At 42.1% G+C, this 19,414-nt stretch overlaps 1 protein-coding gene and 1 long non-coding RNA gene across 17 annotated transcripts in view; one reads left to right on the forward strand and one right to left on the reverse strand.

Annotated features, from left to right (window-relative positions):
• The window catches only part of LOC113603477 (uncharacterized), a 204,133-nt gene that overhangs the window by 116,983 nt on the left and 67,736 nt on the right, over positions 1–19,414 (reverse strand). The gene's annotated exons all lie outside the window — the stretch shown is intronic.
• Positions 1–19,414, forward strand: part of IRAG1 (inositol 1,4,5-triphosphate receptor associated 1) — a 120,291-nt gene that overhangs the window by 75,349 nt on the left and 25,528 nt on the right. For all 15 annotated transcript variants that reach the window (XM_027073146.2, XM_027073153.2, XM_027073147.2 and 12 more), the window contains 5 exons: positions 5,573–5,696; positions 11,298–11,328; positions 13,692–13,832; positions 14,321–14,452; positions 16,621–16,762. In XM_027073146.2, coding sequence (XP_026928947.1) covers positions 5,573–5,696; positions 11,298–11,328; positions 13,692–13,832; positions 14,321–14,452; positions 16,621–16,762 — 570 coding nt within the window. The remainder of the gene's footprint in view (positions 1–5,572; positions 5,697–11,297; positions 11,329–13,691; positions 13,833–14,320; positions 14,453–16,620; positions 16,763–19,414) is intronic.

Genomic DNA, 19,414 nt, shown 5'->3' on the forward strand with positions numbered 1-19,414 from the left:
AGTCAGGGTTGGATTCCAGGAGGAGCAGCTTTGAGCTGAGGAAAACAGGGGCCTCCCAGGCAGAGGGAACAGCAGGAGCAAAGGCACACAGGCATCTTCTAGTGCTTGGTATGTTCTGGGAACAGAAGGAATCGCATGTGAACCAAATGTGGGTCATGTGTCCTAGTGAGATGGGCAGCAAGGGTGGAGGGTGAGGGCTTTAAGGGACAATTAATGAGTTTAAACTTTATTCAGGACCCCTTAGAAAGCCAGGGAAACCTGCAGATAAGGAAGCATCAGGATCAAAGTTGAGCTTGAGAATAATTCTTCTAGACAGATTGTGAAAGCTGGCCTGAAATGGGAGAGACTGAAGGCAGGGAGACTGGTAAGAGGGTATGGAAACAGTGTGGTGAGAGGTGACAAGACTGTAGACTGAGATGGACAGGAGGGAACATGGGAGGGACAGGTTTGAGAGCTATTTGGAGGTCAGCGTGGCAGGACTGGTGAGGATGGGCAAAGGGGGAGACCAGAAAGACCACCAGGTATGTGTCTGCATGGCAAAGGGGGTGACCATGTCATTAATCAGGATGGGAGCACAGGAGGAAGAGCTCACTTGAGGAGGAAGACAGCAAGTTTGGATTCGGATGTGCCCATGAAGAGCAACTTGGATGCCACAGTCTGACAGACCTAGTTTTGCATCCCAGTTCTACTACTAATTAGCTGGAACACTAGGGAATCTACTTAACTTAGTTGAGCCTGAGTTTCCTAGGTTGCAGTTTCCCCAGAAAATTAGCTTAGTAATATTTATTTTGCCAGGCTGTTATAAGGAATGAATGAGAAAGTACATCTAATGCAAGCTGATGTTTGATTAATTGTGGCTGTTGAAATCATTTTCATTATCCTGATCCAAGTGGCAACGTCTAGGAGGTGGTTGAATCTCTGGACCTGGAGGTTGAGAGAGATGTGGGAAGTTCCTCTAAGACCCCCCCCCCCCCCCGCCCCGCCCCAGTCTGAGCTCAGAGCTGTCAGATCTCAGTCAGGGAAAAGGCCAACCTGAGAAGATCAATCTGAGGAAAGTTTATCCCCAACCAGTAGCTTTGGCCCTTTGGGAATCTTCCTGGGTCTCAGAGCATCTTTAATCAGATGCTTGTAATCAGGCTTTAATCAGAAGCCTTTTCTAGGGCCTGGAGATTGATTGCCAGAAACAAATGCTTTCACTGGAATGAGCTAATATAGGCAGATATTTTCAAAATAATTTTACTGCTAAAATACCCCATGTCCATTATCAAAATATTCAACTAATAGTGAAAAATATAAAGAGAATAAAAAGTTTTTACTAAATGCCCTCTTCCCCCAAAAGGAGGAAGGAAGAAAGATGGAAGATAATGCTAGATTGCTAGATGTACTTATTTTAGATAAAAAGTTTGAAAATTTAATTGGACGTGAACTAAAGTGGAGTGAAACCATAGGACTTGCTGAATTTTGGTAATTTCTTCCTCCAGAAAATAGAGATTAGTTTTTAAAAGTTTAAAATACACGTTATGAAATGCATCAAGAGCTTGGAGTCATTGAGGTACTTCTCTCACATTACGTGTTTCAAAATGGGATTACTGATTTCCTGCAGGGAAAGAAGAAAATGACAGCACTACTTCCCACCTTCATATTTCTTCCTATCTTTCCATCTCCACGTGATAAATTATTATTTTTATACTGTCAAGGTGGTAACAATTACTTCCATTCTGTAACCATAATTTCCATAGTTGTTTAGTCCTAAACTTCTATGTAAAAGGATTTAATGCTTACCATCAATCCCTTTACTATGGCTCGCCATTCCCAAGCTTATGATTTTGTTTTATGTCTTGTTTAGCTGGATTTTATTATCAATATTTTTCCTAGCAGGGCTCAGAGATGCTGTTTCCTGAATTCTAGCATGTTTGAAACTGTTGTCTTTATTCTTGAAGGACATCTTGGATGGTTTTAAATTCTGGGTCATTCTTTCCTTCAGAACCTTGTAGATGTTACACTGTGTTTAATGTTGTTGAGAAGTCTGAGGTCAGCTAATTTCTAGTACCCCTCAACCTCCACCTCTCTCTGTAGATGGCTTACTCTTTCTGCGAGGGTAGCTGGAGAAGCACTTCTTCATCCGTATATGTTTTTTCCCCTTTACATGGCATGTTCTTTCAATCTGCAAGTTCAGCTTTTCCTTCAACTGAGGAAATTTTTTCTTATATCTTTGAATATGTCCTTTGTTCCTTTTGTTTTGTTCACTAGTTCAGAGACATCTCTGTAAATTTCTCAACAATATCTCAACTACAGGTCCACTATTTCATCTCTAAATACTTCATTCATTCTTTCTTTGTGTTCTTTGTATTCATCTCAATCTCCCCCACCCTCCTTACTAATTCAGTTTGAGGCCATATCTGTTTAATTCCTTCATATTTCCAGCATATTGATTAGTTCTATATTTTTATAATTTTCCTCAGTTCTGTTATTTTAGTCTTTGATTTATTTCTTCAAATTGTAATCTCCCGTCTTCGTGTGATCCTCTTATCTCACTTTTGATTTCCTATTTTCATTTTTCTTCAGGTTCTAACTTCTCCTGAGTCAAAGAACTTTTCACAAAAATGTATTTTTGATGTGTTTATTAACTCTATGCTTCCACAGGAGACATCTGTCTCCTTCCTACATGTTTTCTGTCTTCTTTCCTTTATACCTTCCTCTCTTCTTTCCTTCCTCTTTTGACTATAGTATTTGTGGATGTGTGCCATGCCATTTGTTTTCATTTTATTTCTTTTTGAAATGAATATTTTCACCTGGATTTTCTCTTTACCTGAGAAATATTGTGTAGGTCAATTTTCATGGACTCCTTCTTACCTTATTTAAGATCTCTGTTCTCCCACAGTGCTTAGCTGAGGACTGGGTATTTTGTGTCTGCTTTGTTACTACTTAGGTGGTAGGGTAAAGGGGAAGTTCAGATGGAGTTGTGGGTAGTGGTGTTCGTGGGATTGGTTTCTGCTCTTTTATTATAACTTTGTTCATAGTTCAACATGTGAGTTTATTATACCACTCTGTGGGTATATCTTATTCTTTTGGGTGGGTAGTGGTAGATATTTCCCCAGTTCAGGGTAGAACTGTAGAGACAATCTGCCCAGGTGTTTATTTTCCAGACTTGATGCAACTATTCCCAGCAGCCACTCTAACTCCCTTGCCACAGGAAGGAAAAAACAGACAAAATCCAAGGAGTGTGGCCACTATGCTATTTCTCAGAAGTGGTGATCAGGGATGGAGGGCAGCTTCAACTGGGGCTTTCCATATGTCTCCTGCCCTCACTTTAGTGAATGGGCTTGTTTTATTTATTTTTTCTTTTGTCTTACTTTCTGGTAAATCCCTCCACATTGTTTGAGATAATCAGCTCTGGTAGAATGCTGTGCAATCATTCCGCCTTTCCTTTCCCTTCCTACTCAGTAAGAAAAGCAAACAGCAGCACAGGCAGATTTTTCTCTTGTTGGAGTATTGTTGTGGTGGTATTGAGATCCTTCCACTCTGAAGAAACTTTCTGACTCTCCTATGGAGGCTGCCTGCTCAGCCCCCTCAGTCCACTTCCCTTCTCATTCTGTGGTATTACACTCTTAGAATTTTCCTTCATACATCTTCCTCTCAGGAATGGTTCTTTGAGGGAAGAAAAAAGGGCTATCAAGGGTGGGAGTTCTACATTTATTCCTAGTAATTTTGTTTGCTCAAACCATTATTTTAAAAGATTATTATCTTTTCTTATATTTGAGAGTTGCTGGTATATTTATGGTTGGTTTTAAAATTTTTTGTTATTGTCACTTTTGTTGAGTTCAGGAGGAGGGTAGCTGGTTCTAGGACCTACCAGTTCTGGGATCACCCTTCAGACAGCCATCTTAGCAGGGCTAGAAGGCCATAGCTAGTTACTTTTTTTGGTAGGGGAGGGGAGGCTCAACATAGGAGATTTCTCTAGTCAAAAGTCCCTGGTATGGCTTTCACTCAATTATTAGATCTTGTATGATTCAATCAATCATACAGATTTCTCAGGAGTCCACTGCTGGGTACAGTGTGGATACATCAAGGTACAGTGAGGCCAGAGGCACCACAGGGTTTACCGTCTGTCACATGAAAATGTCAGAAAGCAGTAAGTGCCGGGACATAACCCAAGAGATGACAGGTAACTAAAATAACATCTAGTCCAATCTTTTATCCAAAGAAGAATCACTAGCTACCCCATTTCTGACAGATGGCCCTTCAGACAGTGCTAGGATATCTTAAGTGTCAGAAAACTCCTGAACACTGTTTTGTTATCGGAAAGCTCAAAATACTTAAATATTCTTTACCTTGAGCCAAACTATAACTCCTCTTCTCTCTGCATGGTCTCCTTTGGAGAAGCTTCTAATTCACATGACTCCTAATCTAAGCTCCATTTGGATGGCTACCACAAGTATGCCTATAGTCCTGATCTCTAGCCTGGCTTACAATTCTGGAAAATTACTGAGCAGGTTGAAAACCTATTGCATCAAAACCCATGAGAGATGGTAGAACATGGATAACTATAAAGTCCTGCATGCGAATAAAAAGTAACTATTGTATGGGATGAAGATACTTGATTTGGCTCTAGTAAAAGAGATTTGAGGCTTGTAATCCTAAATGTACTGTGAGCCCATAATAAGGCACAGCGAGTCTATGCTGCCTGAATAACAAATGTCAATACCAGGGACATTTGCCAATATCTTTCTGAGCTAAGAGCTTGTTAGGACACATCTGGGCCTCTGGTACAGCAACAACCAGAATGTGTGCAGGCAGGGGATGATATCTAGGAACCATGGTCCATAGTCCATGAGCAGTTGGGAAATAAGGCTACAGCCTGGAGAAGGGAAGTTTTAGAGAGGTACATGTCTTCAAACAGGAGAAATATTTATGAGAAAGAGAATACTTTGTTCTTTCTGCTTTCAGAGCACAGCCCCAGGATAGTTTTATGAGATAACAAAAGGCTGTTCATTGGTTCTGTTGACTAGGAGGCATCAATTTCTGAGGTCTGCAAAAGATCTAACTACCTTACCCTGGAAAAACCCTGTTTCTATTTCTGTCTATGGGGATATGGAACCAGATTTCTAGGTGGGACACAGATGAGTGAACCATTGAATTCACTTGAGGAAGAATAGTTGGGCAACAAACCTCCTGAGAAGCCTGCCAAAGAGAGGGGATTTTTCCAAACATTATAGCCAGAGAGAAACCAGCTTCCAGTTGTCAGAAACCAACCTTGAAACCCAGACATGAGAGCCTGCTTGGTACTGTGGATAGCAATGGGAAGAACTAGAATTTAAAGCAGATGAAATTGGTTTAAAATCTGACTACGCCATTTACTAGTTGTGTGACATTAATTACTAAATTTGCTGAGTCTTGGCTTACCTACCTATAAAATGAAATGATTAAGTTCTAGCTCATTGGATCATTGTGCAAATAAAATAACAATTATAAAGCCCCTGCCATATAACTAGTTTCTTATAAACTGAAGCAAGTTGCCAACAGTGCTACTGTGATTTCAGACATTTTATAAGTTAAACACTTTTTTTTTCAGGGCTCCCTTCTGAACACTCCTCAGGTATTGAGGAAGATGAGTCAAAGAGTGGCTTGGATGTCATGCCCAATATTTCTGACATGCTGCTGCGCAAACTGCGGGTCCACAGATCTCTTCCTGGAAGGTAAAATCAGGGTATAAGTTGCATAAGACCCTGTATTGAGTGGGCCCTGTGTTAGTCTCTGGATGGGACATAGTGGAGCACCAGCCTTGATTTTTGACTCCAGAAAGGTCAAAGTCTAATGGTCTAGACAGGGCTAATTCATCCAAAATAAAAAGAATAATAAAAAGCTATGTAAGGTGGTTCCAACTCAAAGAGCAGGTGGGTTTCATAGGTGGGGGCATGAGGTATCACCAGAGGTTAATGGCAGCAGTGGGTGGTGGACTTTGGGCCAGGAGACATAGTTTCAATTCGAGATCTACCATTTACCCATAACTGAAAGATTCTAGGTCTGATATCTGCATAGATAGAGATGTAGAACATTTGGAACCACACAAGGGTTGCTTGGGGAACCTACCAGGTTCTTCCACATGTGGGGAGAAAGTGACTTCACTTGCCAAGCCTCAACCTTCTCACCTATACAACAGAGGTCATAAGTGCTCTGTCATTGGTAGGGTGCTCCACTAGCTAAAGGAGAAAGTGTTCAAGCTGGGACCTAAAACCATGTCAGCACATGACAGACGCTTGATAACTAGATTGAAAAGCAAATAGTTTGGAGCATGAAGGAGAAAAGAGAGGGTAGCACTAAGCAGTAAGAATTGGGTGGGTGTCTGCAATTGAGGCATCCTGCCAAGCCCAAGCAACCTGGAGACTAAACTGTTGTGGGAGTGCACTGGGGGGAAAGGCTATTAGGAGGACCATTCAGACATAAAAGAACCCACTGATTTGGGGGTAAATATGAAAGGAAAACAAGTTTTACCCAGGGAGTGTGATGTGTTCAAACTGCAAACCATCATCACCTAAAACACAGAGTCATCAGGGCAATACTCAGAGGACCTAGCGACTAAGCCAGCATCAGGAAAAGTGCCAGAAACAAGTCAGAAGCAGGCTGCATCCACAGCTGGAGGAGGGCGTGGCTTGGGCCAGTTCATCTCATAGAAGGCAGAGAGGGGCTGTCCAGAGGAAGGAAACTAAAGGAGAAGCACTCTGAGCGCACTGCAGGTTACAGAGCATGTTTATATGCTGGGTGTCTTTTGGTGTTTATGACAACCCAGTGAAGCAGAAAAGGAAGATTTTATTCATCTTCAGTGAGGGAAAAGAGGCAAAGAAACATGTTAGCAAGTGACAGAGTCAGGAATTGAACTCAGCATAGGCTGACTGCAGACTCAATGCCTTTCCATCTATACCAGGGGCCTGTCACAATTCCCAAAACAACCATTGATACTCTTGTCTGTAGTGAACAAGGCTGGTCAGTGGTGTGATTGGCTTCCTTTTCCTCAGGAAAGTTGAAGATAATCAGTATCATTAGAGCACACCTCCAGCTAATTAAATTCCCTCAACTTCCCCAGGAGAAGAAGACTGAGCACTTCTATTTTCCTTGAGTAAGTCAACAGCTACTAGCTACCAATAATGAGGCCAGACAGGGCCTGCATGGGCCTGCACAGTCAGTGAATAAGATCAGCTTCTGAGCATGTGGTCCAGACTCTCAGATTGAGGTCAGTGGCTCTCATGCATTGTGCCAATAGCCATATTGCCCATTCCCAAACTTCCTGCTCCAACCACCAAATCAGGCTCCCTGTTCCTGGCCTTCATAGAGGCTGTGCAACTTAGTCCACTGGCTGGGCCCAGAACTTAGTCCACTGGCTGGGCCCAGAATAGATGGGCAAATAGTCATGTGAGACATTGACCAACAGGGGGAAGACAGAGGTTTAAGAATCCTTCCTCCAGAAGAAATATGGGGAAATTACACTTGAGTTTTAATATGAAAGAGTTAGTTTCATGATCTATGTGGGCTATGTGAATTGGGACTGGACCATACAAAGAAGGAGCTCATGGAGTCAGCAAGTTGAATGAATACAGTAGAAAAACCAGGGACCGAACACAAATTAGGGACACAGTCAATGGTTGATTAACAAGAGTGTAAAGAGAACATGTTACTGGGTCAAAAACCAATAGAGCAATAAATAGGAATTTAATCAATAAATATTCATTGCCTATTTTATGCCAGACATTATAATGGAGAACAAGCAGACACAGTCCCTGTTCTCATGGCACTTACATCCTAGGTGGGGAGACAAAATTTAAGTAACTAAATGAATGAGTTCAGATAGCAAAGCTGCTAAGAAGACCATGATATAGGCACATACAGAGATGACAAAGGAATGGAACATTCAAGGGTCAAGGACGGCCCCAGTGATACAGTAACCATTAACCTAAGACATGCAGATGACAAAATGAAGCCATCCATGCAAAGATTTCCAGACAAAAAGCACAGTGATTTTAACAAAGGATGCTGGGATGACAGGATAGCCACATGCAAAAAAGTAAAATTAGAATAACTTTACCTCACACAATACACAAAAATGAGCTCAAAATGAACCATAGGCCAAAATTTAAAAGCTAATGCTATCAAACAATTAGAAGAAAACATATGAAGAAATCTTCAATACGTTGGTTAGTCCATGGTTTCTTAGATATGACACAAAAACACAAGCAACAAGAGAAAAAATAGATGAATAGTATTTCATCAAAATTAAAAACTTTTATGATGCAAATAATATCATTAAGAAAATGAAAAGACAACCCACAGAATGTAAAACAATATTTGCAAATCATGTATTTGATGAGGGATTTGTTTCCAGAATATATAAAGAATGCTCATAACTCAATAAAAAAGATAACTATTTTTTTATGTTTATTTATTTTTGAGAGAGAGAGAGAGACAGAGAGTGAGCAGGGGAGGGACAAGAGAGGGGGAGACACAGAATCTGAAGCAGGCTCCAGGCTCTGAGCTGTCAGCACACAGCCTGATGTGGGGTTAAACTCATGAACTGTGAAATGATGACTTGAGCTGAAATTGCATGCTTAACTGATTGAGCCACCCAGGTGCCCCGAAAAGATACTATTTTTTTTTTAATGCAAAGGATTTAAGTACACACTTCTTCAAAGAATAAGCACATGAAAAGATGCTCAATGTCATTAATCTTTAGGGAAGATTAGGGAAATGCAAATCAAAATATTAATGAGATACCATTTCACATCTACTAGAATGGCTATAATAAAAAAGATGGACAATAACAAGTGTTGGTGAGGACATGAAGAAATTAGAGTCCTTAGTAAAGTGATGCAGCTCCTTTGGAATAACAGTTTGTCAGTTCTTCAAAAAGTTAAAAATGTATTTCCATATGGCCTAGCAATTCTACTCCTGGGTATATAAGAAAAATAAATAAAAATATGCCTCTACACAAAAACTTATAAATGTTCAATAACAGCATTTTCGTATTGGCCTGAAAGTGGAAATAACCCAAATGTCCAGTAACTGATGAATGAATAAATAAAATGTGATATACCCATTCAATGAGATATTATTCAGCCACAAAAATGAAGTACTGATATATACTACCACGAGGATAAACCTTGAAAATATTAAGCTAAGTGAAAGAAGCAAATCACAAAAATCCACATGTTGTATGATTCCATTTATATGAAATTTCCAGAATAGGGAAATCCATAGAGTAAGAAAATAGATTAGTAATTGCCTAGGGGTGGGAATGGGGGTTGGAGAAGATAGAGATTTGATTGCAAATGGATACAGGGTTTCTTTTTGGAATGATGAAGTTCCAAAATTGACTATAGTGATTGATGGTTGTACAATTCTGTGAATATATTAAAAATTACTGAATTGTAAATTTTAAAGTGTAAATTTTATGATACATGGATTATATTTCAATAAAGCTATTATGAAAGAGAGTGGGGAGAAAAAGGAAAGAATAGTAAATGCTAAGTCCTGGGGCCACAGTGTGTATGAGGAACAGAATGGCCAATGGGTCTGGAAAATGGGAAGATGAAAGTCTGGTAGGGACTGGTTCACAGAAAACCTTGATTTTATTTTAAGGTCTATTAAGGGAGTTTGAATTCTGAGGCAGGCAATGCCACCCCAGTCTCCTTGTATGTCGTCTGCTGGGCTTCCGTCATTTTTGGAAACCCATGGCTCTGTCCCCTAGCTGTCTATACCAGTTCATAAGACATAGTTCTCTGCATCAGGAGCTGGCCATGTCTTGTGGCTTTTTAAATTTGAATCACACTTCCCTGAGTCCTCAGGGCTTTATACATTTTAAACAATTGTGTTCTATAGCAAAGAAAGCAGAAAGTAAATTATCAAAATAGATGAGTTTGGTTAATAACGAAAATATGTATATTTTATATACTATCCAAATAAAGCCAGGAGTCAAAGGCAAGCTCAGTGAGTTTTGATAAATTTGTTTAAGCAATATGTGCTCTATATGACAATCAAGATTATGTTGGCTGGCTCTCAGAGGAAAGGGCTTGATGGGTGGGGTTGTGACAAGCATTGTAAGCAATAAACATCTTTGCAGTTGTTTGTCCCATGTTCTGTACTCTGCTGACTTGATGGCGATGGGGTCTTGTTGCCTCATCCTCACAGGAAGGCTCTCATAGTCCTTTGTCAGGGGTGAGAACCAGCCCCTTGCAGAGATAACTGACCCCTACCTTTGCTCTTGGGGTCCCTCCACACGCGTCAAAAGGAGGAAGCTGTGTTTCCTGAGAATCTTATCGATGGCATGCTCTGTTGCCAAGTTCTGTGACGCTGGTAGGACCCCTCCCAGTGCTCCCACCCCAGCACAGGAAAGGGCCTGTGCATTATTTACGTTGTCTGGGTTTCAGAACAGGACTAGCTTTAGTCACCAGCAAGAGAAGCAGCAGCAGAGTGAGTGTGCAGACAAAAGGATGGCTAACTGTGGGAACCACACACGAAGAGGAACCTCACAGAAAGGCACCTCTGTGCTGGCTGGGACTTTCTTGCCTCATCTCTAATTCCACCCAGTAGAGACGGTTCTCACTGTAGAGAGGAACTCTGGCCACTCTTTCCTACCTTGTATTCTCTGGCCCACCTGCACTCTTGTCACAACCCTCAGAGACAGGAGGAGGGCCTGGCTTTGCAGACCTGAGTATCCCCCCCCACAAAACTATAAAGGCTATTCAGATGTGTGCAGTTTATAAAGTACATAGCATATGCATTTTCTTACTGAGTCTTTACAACAAGCCTATGAGTTAGTCATAATAATAGCTAAATCTTCTGAGTGACTACTCAGTGTGGATGTCATGTATATACAAACATGTATACATACACACATATACACATTTATACATATACATGTGTGGATGTCATATATATGTGAATATATACACACATACATGTATATACATTTATTCCTTAGAATACTCCTGCAAGGTAGATATTATTCTCATTTTACAAACGAGCAAACTTAAGTAACTTGTCCAAAGTCCCAGACAGTTGAGGCGCTGATGGAGGACTGACCCCAGGATCTAATATTTTCCACCACACTTCCTCTGTAGGAGTTAATGTCTGGGCAAATATCTCATCACTACAGAGCTCACACAAAGGGTACCCTGCATCTTTTTCATCTCACCAATTCTTCTTACTACATTTCTGGGCATACATAGTTTGCTGGTTGTTCAAAGTCACTTTCTGGTTTATTTCATAGGTTGGACACAGTTCATTTGCATGTCTTTTCTTTTTCACAGTGCCCCTCCGCTCACTGAAAAGGAAGTTGAGGTAAGTGATTCCAGTGCTTTATGAAATTTAGTGCTGGAGCTTTATGGGGTTTATAGAAAACATTCCCTTCTCTAGCCCCTGTCCCTGACAATTGTATACAAAAATGAGAATATATGACTGTTAGGTAATATGGACATTGAGATCAGCCCTACTAAACTGCTGAGACTCCCACCCCAGGTAAAGGAAGATTTTGGCAAATTTGGTCAGAGATAAGAATGTGCCTGGAAATTCCACATTTCTTCAAGGATGGTTTATGCTTTTTAAAAGGATGACATAGATACACAAAGTTAGCTGGGAGGCAGCAGAACTCAATCAAATTTATTTCAAAATTATTAACAGCTGGCCAGATTTCAAGTTTTAAACTTTGGTCCAAAGGAAAAAGTTATTTCCCTTTTGAGGATTCCAGATGTAAGGAAACTTGCTCAGCCAAGGTGAGAGGCTGTGCTGTCAGCTCTCCAGCCTTCCCTGATTCCTCCAATACTCCCCTTAGGGCCTCCTTGTCTCTGTAGAGATGCTATCCCAATGGGTTGGTGAGTGAGCTGAGAGGAACTTGTCTTCATTTCATTGTGGTGAAGGGGTAAATGGACAAAGAGAACACGTCCCAGGTGAGGTGGTGAGGACCTATGATGCCACCACTAGTTTCCAAGACAATTATATTGGAATGGATAGAAGGAAAGGAAGAAGAACATGGATGAGTTCAGAATGTCTTTACACACAGGTTAGGAGGATAGAAGGTTTTAAAGTCTTTATAGAATGGTTTGCCACTGATAATAAGACAATTAAAATACCCTTCCTGAGACCCAGTGGGCTGGATAAGTAGAGGAAGACAGACAATGTGAAATATCTGCCAGAGATAGTAACAATTACCTTGCACACAGACATTGTTCATCACACATTCCTATCCATCCTTTCAGCTGATCCTCCAGTCAGCTCAGAGTAACAGATAGAGCAGGAATTAGAACAAAGGAGGAAACCAAGTGATGAAATAACTTACCCAAGGTCCCAGACCCAGCACTTAGCAGAACCAACCCTGGGACCCAAATATTCTGTCTGAATTCAGGACTCTTTATATCACACTTCCATGAAGGCGATAACCCAGGTATAGAAAGCTAAACAGTAAGCATTATTGATAAACTGACTGGACTGAGGTTTGGGTAGCATAGAGACCACTAAACCAGTGACATTGGTGAAGACGGTCTGTGGGTGGTTTGTTTAATGGCTGGTTTCTGTCCTCAGATGTATGCTGACACAATCAGTGCTCAGCATGATGAAAGTAGCACAGGTGTTGAATAGTCTAAGGTGTCAAATAGTCTAAGGTTGAATCCTGGCTCTATTACTTGCGTCACCTTGAACAAGTTAATGACCTCTCTGGTCTCAGTCTCTTTACCCATAGGGTGGACATAACAGTTCCTATTGCAGAGGCTTTTTGTGGGGTTAAATGAGCCAAGGTGTGCAGAACTCACAGCAGTGCTAGCATATAGTAGATGCTCAATGAGGAGTAGCTTCCTATAGTGCCATCATTGTTGTTATTGGGTCAGTTTAAGGCCTTAAATTCTCTGTCTGGAGATGTCTACCCACCATGGGCCATATCACATGAACTTCAGAAGCTCAGACAGAGTTAGCTTACCCCAAGGGTGTAAATCTGCTATCTCTTGACTCAGGGCAAATGAAGGCCATGGTTTCCTGTGTAGAGACCATCTGCCTATTTCTCCTCCTCAGTAGTTTCCTATTATACCAGGAATTTCATGTTTGCTCAAACCACCTTGCAAAGTTTCATTCATGCATCCTGCATTTTTGGCATGAAATATTTGTTCCAGGACACTTTTCCTAACAGAATCATACCTGGCCTTATTTAATCTCCTGACACCTTATTAAAGCTGCTTTCCACATAGGATTTGTAATACTCAGGTAAGATGCTGGTTGAAGTTTGCTTTAAGACAACACATCTTACATTTTAAATGGAGTTTCTTTAAATACAGTGGTTCTATGCAAAACCTCCAAAACACACATCCAATGAATCCTAGCATGAATCTAAACTGCTTACACAATGAGCTGAGTTTACCTAAACCTAAATACAGGATATTTTCTTAAAATTCAGGTAAAAGTAAAGTGTTATTCTCTTATTATTTTCAGTAAAATGCATTTGGTCTTCTGGTCCTGAAAAGGACCTAGCACGAACCTTAGGTTATTATTTCACCATCTTTTGTGCAGTTTACTATGAAGGAGAGTTTCACTTGTACCTGGCTGCTTTGGTGATTGGTTCCAGGAGCTACTGTAAAATGCTCGTGCAAGAAACATACCTGCGACCTTATTCCCTGTAATAACTCCTCCTAGCACCTCTCCCACACTCTTGTTCCCAACAGAACGTGTTTGTACAACTGTCCTTGGCCTTTAGAAATGACAGCTACACTCTGGAATCTAGAATTAACCAGGCTGAAAGGGAACGTAACCTGACAGAAGAGAACACAGAGAAGGAACTGGAAAACTTCAAAGCTTCCATTACGGTAATTGTAGAGCCTGATTGGAGAATCCCTAGAGGAGGGACTGTCTCCTAGGGCTATGCCAGGGGTCCTGCTTTCTTAGTCACCAACTAGAGTATTCTGACATGAGAAATCAGGTGAAGGTCCTGAGCCAAACAGAGTCTTCCTCAGAGAGCTGAGAGGAAATGAGGTAGAGACCTAAAGGCCTGGTTACCTCAGGGCTGTGGGTAAGGCCTCCAAACCCTCAGCAGCTTCTCAGGAGGAGTCTAGGTGACCTGGGATGACAAAGGGAGCACCTTGGGGACCAAAGGCCTGGATGTGATTCCCTTCTTTCAGGCCAGCCATGTATAGAGTGTCCATGTTGGGATTCTCCAATCCCCAGAAGAAGGTGTAGCCCAGGCCTTGCAGAGGCCGCTCCTTTCAGCCAGGATGGGGAACAGGGCTCATTGTGACAGCCCAAGTCATGTCTTGGTATGTGAGGACCCCAAGTGATGTTCCTTGTCACTTCCCAGTCCTCAGCTTCACTATGGCACCACTGTGAGCACCGGGAGACCTACCAGAAACTGCTGGAGGACATTGCTGTCCTGCACCGCTTGGCTGCCCGCCTCTCCAGCCGAGCTGAGATGGTGGGGGCCGTCCGCCAGGTAAGCCTCTCCAGCTTCCAGCCCTCTGACCAGCTCTGCTCTGTCCACAGTAACTAGAGCAATAATGTAAGCAGTGACAACTATAGACACCAGTTATCGATGGCTTCCTTTGTGCCAGACATCTGTATATTATTGTGTTTTATTTACTAAGAGTATTTTTGGTGGACCACTAAACCTTTGAGGTGTTCCTTGGATAAAGCTTTCTGTGGACATGCAAGTTTGGGAACTGCTGCATACTATCATCCTTTCTTGGTTATTTCTAATACATATTGGCACCATCAAGGCTTTGAGAAATCCTATACTGAAAAAGCCTGTTTAATTTTTACCAGTGTGTTTCCCTAATGTATTTGACTGAAGAACCATAAAATACCTATTTTCTCATAAAACATCTATTTAACTCCCATGGAACTAGTATTTGGCAAACATGCTTCAGGAAAAACTGCTTTGTTTCATTTAAGCCTCCCAGCAATCCTGTAAATCTCTTCCCCCTGAAGAAGACATGAAGCTTCAGAAAGGTAACAGCAAAAGTAGTGGCAGAGCTGGGGTGCAGGCCCAGATCTGGCTCCCTTTCAGCCACTTTGAAGTCCTAAAGCTCATAGGGCACTGCCCTGGTCCAGGATGGTTTTATGGGATCAGACTGCCTGAGGCCTTATCTTGGCTCCACTAGGATTCACTGTGTGACCTCAGGCCAGATACTGAACTCTCCATGTTCCAACTTCTCCAACCAATGAAGATGATGATAGTATCTGCCATAGAGGGTTACTTGCAAAGTACGTAGATGTTATTATCACTGTTGCTAGTACCGTGCTCACCTATCCTGCTGCACTGGTTGCATTAGTAGGGTGTTCCTGGAGTAGAGCCTAGAGCAGTCCTTGTAGAATGAAGGAAGGACAAGCCAGTGGGCTGCCCCACCCCTGTGTTCTTCTGGGGAAAGGGCACCTGACTCAGCAGCTCGCCCAGGAAGTCACTCTGGCTGGGGGAAGCAACAAAGGGAGAGCTCAAGGGAAGTGTCTGGTCCCAGCTCCTGGCTGCAGGGAACTTTTCTAGGGAATACTCATTGAGTATGTCCCACTGTGGCCAGCAGGCCCTGGGCTAGGCTCACCGAGGGATCCAATGAGGATAAGCAAGGGAAACTCTTCCTCATTCTGTATGGCCCTCCCAAATGTGTTTCTTGGCCCATGCACTGTTCATAGAAGTCTTCAGCCTTCTCCACATGGCTTTCCCACCCCTAACTTCCATGTCTTCCATGTTGGTCCTCATCTTTCTCTCTGGTCCCACCAGACTGGTCCTGGCACTTGTCTTCTCTTTACTAGTTGCACTCACTGCCACCAGTCTCACCCCTTCAGTCTAGTCTCCACTGGTGGCCTATGTCACTTCCTTACCTTAAGATATTTGATGGCTCTTTTCCTTCAGAAAAAGTCCAAATTCCTTAGTGTTCCATTCAAGGTCCTTCACAACTCAGCCCTAACTACCCTTTCTTGTTGGAAACAAACCCAACTGCTTACAGATTTCTACGTAAGTAGGATGACCTGTACTCCACTGATTTTCCAGGCAATCCTGACATGTGCCTACTGTCCCAGCATAATTCTTTAAATTTTTTTAAAAAGTAGGCTCCATGCCTAACATGGAACTTGAACTCACAATCTCGAGATCGAGAGTTGCATACTCTACTGACTGAGCCCAGCATAATTCTTAATAGCACCCCTTTAACTCTTCAAAGACTCCTGTCTGAAGGATAGATCCTTCACCTAGGTACAAGCCCTGTGATGTTCTGCTTCTGGACCTTTATTCTTGGAGTCCACTGGCCTGAATCTTTTTGTCTCTCCTACCTATATCTTCATGCCCAGATGCTGCCCATACCCCACATCCACTTCACTCTACCTCCAGGAAGCCTCCCTGACCCACTCTCTCTGCAGAGAGGACTTCTCCACCTCTCATCTCCTCAGGCATTGTGGCTGTGCTTGTTCTTGTCCTCCCTGAGTGCAAGTGCCTAAATCCCCCTCTCAGCTCACATCACAGACAGCAAAATCTTAGAGGGCAGAGTTACACCTAAGATTGGTCCCTGTATCCTTTTGATTGTCCCACCCAGAGCCTAGCTCAGAGCAAGCAAGTGCCAACAAGCCTTTCCTCCAACTTCCCTGTGTGCTCAGTGCTCTCCTTTCCTTCAGGAAAAGCGTATGTCAAAGGCAACAGAGGTAATGATGCAGTATGTGGAGAATCTGAAGAGGACGTATGAGAAGGACCATGCAGAGCTCATGGAGTTTAAAAAACTTGCAAATCAGAATTCAAGCCGCAGCTGCGGCCCCTCTGGTAAGGAACTGGGCTCCTGCCCCCATCTTGACCTTGCAGTGTGGGTCTCTGATAGCTCTAGGCCAGGATCACATCTATTAGTACAGCCCAAGGACATGCTTTTAGTTGAGCAAGGATCACTGCCCCTGCCCAGTGCTGCCCATGGGGGCCTCACAGCAGCTGCTTCAGTGAGCCTAGAGGCCTGGAACCAGAAAATATGAACAGTCCCAAAGCAACTCCTGACACAACCACAGCGGTTGACCACTGATGTGAAGCCCACAGGCTGCAAGAGCTCACTCTACTTGATGAGAATGACAGACTCAGACTTTGTAGTCTTTGTGCTTTGGGGCCAACACATACTAAGGAATTTGAGCTTTATCCTAGAAAGCAATAGATTTTAGTCAGGGAAATGACATGATCATTTATGGAATTCAGAACATTCCTTCTGATTACAGTGTGGCAGTTACATTACTGGGGTAGAGCCAAATACAGGGAAACCCACAAAACTGCTATTACAATAGTCCAGGTAAGGGATGAGTCTGGGCAGTGGGGGTGGCATGAGGGCCTGGCTAAAGGAGATACTGCTGAGATAAATAGCAGATTCATGGGAAAGACACATGTTTCAAAGAAATAATCTTTTAAAAAAATGTTCTATACAATTGCTATAGGAGCACAGAGGTGATTCTGCTTGAAGGAATCAAGGGAAGTTTTACAGAGGGACAGCATCTGGGCAGTGTTTCAAAGTAAAAATAGTAGTTCTCTAGGCAAGAAGGGGAGGTATCTCCCGGGTAGAGGAAACAGCGTATACAAAGATGTAGGGTTGGGATGGGAAGACCATGAAACAAAAGAGTTAGATGTGGTTGAAGTGTGATGATGACAGGTTGAAGGTAAGACTTGGTAGGCCAGGGCCACATGCCAGGCCATGCTAATAATTTGGGCCTTTGTCCTTAAGGCAATGAGGAGGCACTGGTGAGTTTACACCACATAACATGGTCAGATTCTATTTTTAGAAGATTTCTCCCACTTCAGAGTGGGCAACACATTAGGAGTGTGTAGACACTGATGTCTAGAAAGACAAGTTAGGAGGCACTTGCAGCAGTCCAGGACGAAAGGGACAGTGACCTGGACGAGGATCTCTGCTTGGGAGCTGTCAGAGTCTGGGCTCTGGCTGATGAGGTTAGGACTAGCAGAAGAAAACAAACCTTTTAGTGACAGGAATCCCTGTGGAATGCAAACATCCGGGTTACCAAGAGCAGGAGGAGGGAAAGTATAACAGATGGAGAAACCTTTATAAACAGGAGGTTTCACAAGTTTCCTGGGGAATATCAGTGACACTTTCCAGAGTCAAAAGGCAGTGTACACATGCTCCAGACTGTCTGCTTTCGATCTTGACAGCAAACTCCTGATCCACAAGCATCTGGGCTTATAGCAAACTGCTCTCTGTCAGTGTTAGGAGTTGGGGAAGTTGCCACCAAAGAAATCCTAATACATGGGTTCTTGCATTATTGTCCTGGAAGGTACAAGGTCTCCTATAAACTGCCTTATCCAAGATTTATGGAATGAGCAGTTACCCATTCATTCATTCTAAAGACATTTACTGAACACCTTTGATGTGCCCCACATGATACTGAAATATAGAAATAAAGGACATGCAGTCACTGAGATCCAAAGGAACTCCCAGCCTGTGGGGAAGGCAGAGCAGTAGAACCATCCCAGTGACAGCAATAAGCAAGTTCCTATGGGGAGCACATTGCAGAGTCCCACATTCAGCCTGGGGATAGGAGAATGTGCTTACAGTAAGAAGGGAGATGGGAGCTGAATCTCAAATGGTGAATAAGTGTTTTTCAGATATTTGTTCCCACTGCATTGTTTTTCAGCCTGGGCTCGTGTAGAGGAGCCAGCATCCACCTAACAGGTGTGTCCGTTGGATACTCTATGACCATTCCCTAATAATGTTTGTTTTTAAGCCTTTACATGACTACTGGCAATCTTTGTCTATGCCTGAGACTCTGAAGACTACAGTGAAGTAAAAATAGCTCTTATTTAAGGAAAGGTGCTACACATTTAAAAAATAACATCAGTTATTTTTTTCTGAATATGAAACATACTGATAACCTACATTTTGGATTATTTCCTTAAGATGGATTTCTGGAAGTGTAAATACTAGCCTGGGGGAAAGCAAATTTTATAAGGCTCTTCAAGAAAACTCTTTTCAAATAATGCATTGATATTTCCATGTAATGGGTAACAATAATGCTCAGTTCATTGTGCTATTGATATTCTTGTCCTTTCCTTTAAAAATTTTTTTTGACTTTGATGGGTCAAGATTATATCTCATCTCATAGTTTGAATTTGTATTTTTGGCCTTTTCAAATGTTTTTTGGACATTTGTATTTCTACTTTTGTAAATTCTCTAATTATATCTTTTGCCTACTTGTAAGATTAGTATTTGGTTAATTTGTATGAATGCTTCAATATATAAAAAATATTTTCTGGTTCTGCTATTTTGGCTGACTGAAAAAGTTGAAACTCCTTGACCACAAGTGCTTAGATGTTTCTGCTAGATAAAATAAAGCAAACATTAGTTTAAAAGAATAGCTGAATCCACAGGAAAAGAAATTGAAATACTCAGATACAAGAAAAGAAAAGAGAACTGAAACCTGCAGCTTCCTT

Source organism: Acinonyx jubatus, chromosome D1, assembly GCF_027475565.1.
Source record: "Acinonyx jubatus isolate Ajub_Pintada_27869175 chromosome D1, VMU_Ajub_asm_v1.0, whole genome shotgun sequence".
Taxonomy (NCBI): domain Eukaryota; kingdom Metazoa; phylum Chordata; class Mammalia; order Carnivora; family Felidae; genus Acinonyx; species Acinonyx jubatus.